General features: G+C 38.4%; 1 protein-coding gene across 1 annotated transcript; it reads right to left on the bottom strand.

Moving 5' to 3' along the window:
• Positions 1 to 6: 6 nt before the first annotated feature.
• On the bottom strand, positions 7 to 3,238 carry LOC121812817 (programmed cell death 1 ligand 1-like). The gene is made up of 3 exons (XM_042215893.1): positions 3,090 to 3,238; positions 767 to 1,111; positions 7 to 265 (listed from the first exon to the last, which is right to left on the bottom strand). The coding sequence occupies exons 1-3, from the start codon at positions 3,187 to 3,189 to the stop codon at positions 129 to 131; spliced, it is 582 nt and encodes a 193-aa protein (XP_042071827.1). The 5' UTR covers positions 3,190 to 3,238; the 3' UTR covers positions 7 to 128.
• Positions 3,239 to 4,178: the final 940 nt, after the last annotated feature.

Genomic DNA, 4,178 nt, shown 5'->3' with positions numbered 1-4,178 from the left:
GGCATTTTGGTGAGAGTACCCATTTCTGCTCATTTATAACACAGACTTACTGTTTAACTATATTTGTATTGCCACCACCAAAGGCCCACTATTATCCACAGTGCTCATTTCTGTCTGTCCTCAGAACATCAGTTTATCCTGTGGTTCATTCTTTTATAGCATATGTAAAAGATAAACAAGCCAATAACAAAAACAGCTGCAACATAAACCCCCTGACCAATTATCACACCATCAGAAACAGCCTCTCTGCGTCTTCTTGTTTGACCTGCAGGTGAGAAACAGGTGAGAGTTATCAGTTGGGAAAATCTAATGTGATGTGGATGTACAGAAAACTCTTAGAAATTATCCACCAAAATGTAAAACCATAAAGGAAACATAAAGCACATAAATTAGTTTCAGGTTTAGATAATCTGCACATGCAGGTACACACTTTGATACATCTGTATGAGTTTCTTCCTCTTATTTTGAGCCACTCTGAAACTTAAATGCTTCTTTATCTAATTAGATAATTTTCTTGTTTATCTAACAGCTCTATGATACAGCAGATGGGTAGTGTAATTTGTTTTTTGCTAAGAAATTGTTTGTCTTATTAAAAATTAATCATCACTGAGCACCATGCGTGTTGGTAGACATGTGGCTCTTTGCCTACTGTATTTAAGCTAGTATGTCCATTTGAGAAAAATAGATCTGTCCTGTCTCTGGCCTTTGTATAGTCGTTTCTGTAGCCACATAAGGGAATCAACCTGTCCTCTGATATCACAATTACCTGGAGCAACGACTCTAAGGTAGATGGTGCTGATGGTTTCATCATCCATATTTGTTCCTCTCTGTACAACACGGCACTCGTATGTTCCACTGTCTGTAGTCGTCACTTCCTTCAGAATCAAAGACACGTCTCCATCCTTCATCTGTCTGTCCTGCAGATCAACCCGGTTCTTGAAAGACGGATGTTGTTTGGTTGGATCAAACTTCTCTTTCCAGTACAAAAGCAAATATTTATCCACCAGATCAGCTCTGCTCCACTCTGCAGCAATGATGAACTTGTTGTTTTTTGGAGCTTGACAAGGCAGAGTGACCGTCTGTCCAACCCCTGCTTTGATGTTTTTCTGGTCTGAGAGAAGGCACAAGACAGAGTTACAAGGATCTAAGTACAGCTCTTTACTTCACAGTAATGAGATCATCTAAACTGGACCAGAGGTGTACAGAAGCAGTTAATGATTTAGGCTTTGTGTCTCTATATGCATGTGTATAACCTCAATGTCTCCAATGTTGCCTTCAGTTCTGGCTACCCACCCTCTCTTTGTTACCATCTGACTGCACTTCAGGCCTGAATCCCACAGATAAATGAGAACCATGAAGAGGCTGGTAGAAAAGCCACAACACTAAACACCTGCAGCGAATAAGGCAAGTCCTGAGGAGTTAGCAAATCACAGTAGATTTCAAAGCAAAGGAAGAAGGAGTCTCAGAAGCCCTTTGCAGGATGAAACAAAAAAGATTGATGAGTACATCAAGAAGATGGCCACAACTGATCAAATACTTGTGAATATCTGAGACAGCAGAAACCCGAGAAAGAAGAGGAGCAAGATAAGGAACCATCATGCAAGGAAAGACCACTGATGTGCATGTACCACAGGCAGATAGAGGAAGTGACTGACATCCAGAAATCCTACTAATGGAAAGACATCCTACCACTAAAAGAGAGCACAAAGGCATTAATCATGGCAGTACAGGAGCTAGCTCTGAGCATAAGATCCATAGAGGCTGGGGTTCATCACACCAGGCATGATCTCAGAACTCAAAAAAATACTAAGATATTGATTGATTGATTGATTGATTGATCATTTATTTTGATCATGAATAAGCAAAATAAGATCATGTATATTTAAGCTAGTATACCCATGTACTAAGAGCATGTGCACAGGAAGGATAAAACTGTCCTCTCGTGCAACAGGTTCTTGAAAATGAGTGGGGAGAAGTGACACTTATGTACTCTCACCCCCTTCACTTGTTTATAGCTCAGTCATGTAGTTGTTCAGCTGCTTCCTGAGTGTGTTTAATACAAAGAAACATATCACAGAGACACAAAAACGTTTCCTAGTACTTCCTTGAAATTCTCTTTACCCCTCAAATTTTATCCTCATCTCTCTGGTTAAAACGATTTTGAATAAGATATTAAAATATTGAAATTATCTTATTTTGCATGATACTGGATTTTAGATTTTAGAGTGAATATAGAGAACATAGAGTGACGTTTAGTCTAGAACCTGCTTAATTTTGTTCATGATTGAGATGTTTTTGGAAAGTTTGTTTTGTACATCTCTAATATTTGGTTTCCAAGATCTCAGATGTTGTTTCTGGGATCTGCCCGAGCCACTCGCCTAGCTTGGGAGTCACTGCATGTAGTGCTCCGATTATTCAATACACTAAACAAGGGATTATGGGATTATGCATAAAGGATTATGCCATAAAACTGTAGTTTGCTTAGTAGTATTAGTATTAGTAGTAGAGTAATTAACAGTATGAAATTCTTTTTTCAAATCCATAAATATTCCAGCTGCATATTGTTTTAGGTCCAGTGTATTTGTTATTGCTTCCGTTGTTTCAATCGTTGCCAGCAAAGTTAATGCAAAAAGTTATCTGTAATGAATTACTGCCCATCTCTGTGCAGAAATCAGCAATTGACAAATGTCTGAGTGCAGAGGAACTTCCTGACACAATTAGAGTTGCTTTACTGTCCACAGAGTTAAATTAAAGTAGAGATTGTATTGTGAGCTGAAGATGAAAACAGCTTGCCCGGAAATTTCTGTTATGTTAAGTTATTACTGTAATGTTTGTTAAGGTTTAAACTTCTGCAAATTTAGCAGATCACAGGCTTAACAAAATCACAGTTTTCCCTCAGTCTGCTCTCTGTATCAGGACTCAGATAAGTTCCAATTCAGGCTTAACTCTTAAACTGTTGTCACACAGCCTACTTAAACCTAAACACCAAAACACACTTTTTAATAATGATTACAAAACAGAATTCTTGATGAGGTATTATTTCATAAATCAGAAAAATCCTGTTGCACTTAAAACACGTTCAGTCTCACCTGCAGAGACACAGAGGAGGTAAGCAAAAAGTAAAGTCCAGCAGAGAGATGCAGATGTTACAGAGGACATTTCCACTTTAAAAGTGTGAGAAATATCCATGAGATGGTTGTTTTTTCAAGGGTAACAATCCTCAGTATCTAAACGTGAATGTGTGTTTTCAGCAGCTCGTTCTGACCCGTGGTTTCTCTTTGACCAAAGAATCACAAACAAAAGCATGACAACAAACAAGGTGGAGCCATGAAAACAAATATTTCAAACACTCAGCTTTTCAAAGGTGACTAATGACACCCACACCTCAAAGAAAGGTCTGTGTGTCTATTCGTGTTGTTCAGTGAGTTATAATTGCATTGATTCTCCATATCACTCCTTTATGAAGGCAAACGTTTTTGTGTGGAATTGTTTTTATTAGCATGGAGTATCACACAAGAACACACAATCAGGTCTATTTTTGATGCAATGTTTCCTGACAGCAGAGTTTACAGGTGTGAGTCCAGAGAGGGTCTCGTCTCTGTCTTGATGCATGCTCAGTCATCCAGGTAACTAAACACTAACATGGTTAACGTCACAGTCACTGGTGAGCTGAGTGTGTGGAGGCCTTTGGACAGTGGTCGTGTAAAAGTTGTGTGATTTGTGTTTGATAAATGTCAAACTCATGAACATGTGACTCAGACTGGACTTCTGAAGCACTTCTTCTTTTCCACTTCATAAGTCAGCACAAATCCAACAGTCTGAAAACAGTTCAATCTTCAAATGACCTTGATCCAGATTTAAAGTCTGCTGGTAGCCTCCGGTATTACATTTATTACATTACATTTCTTTATAAAGTGTCTTATGACAGTCATATAGGTGCTTGAAATAAAAACATAACAGTAGGATTAAAACTGAGATTTAAAAACACAACAACAGTAAATTGGTACTCAAATGTTATTATTACAAAAATAACCATTTCAACTCTTTTTTTTTGAATGAATCCACAGAACTAAATCTAAATTTAATGGGGATCCAGCACAGTGAGTTTAGCAGGGTTTGAGCGCTTGGAGGTTCTGGTAGGGAGCTTTGCAGCACCGCTGTGCACAAGCTGCAGCTGT

The sequence above is a fragment of the Haplochromis burtoni genome, unplaced genomic scaffold, assembly GCF_018398535.1.
Source record: "Haplochromis burtoni strain Fernald_Lab_line unplaced genomic scaffold, NCSU_Asbu1 Contig_860, whole genome shotgun sequence".
Classification (NCBI taxonomy): Eukaryota; Metazoa; Chordata; class Actinopteri; order Cichliformes; family Cichlidae; genus Haplochromis; species Haplochromis burtoni.
Note: the sequence above shows the minus strand (reverse complement) of the source record. Positions and strands in the feature narration are given on the sequence as shown.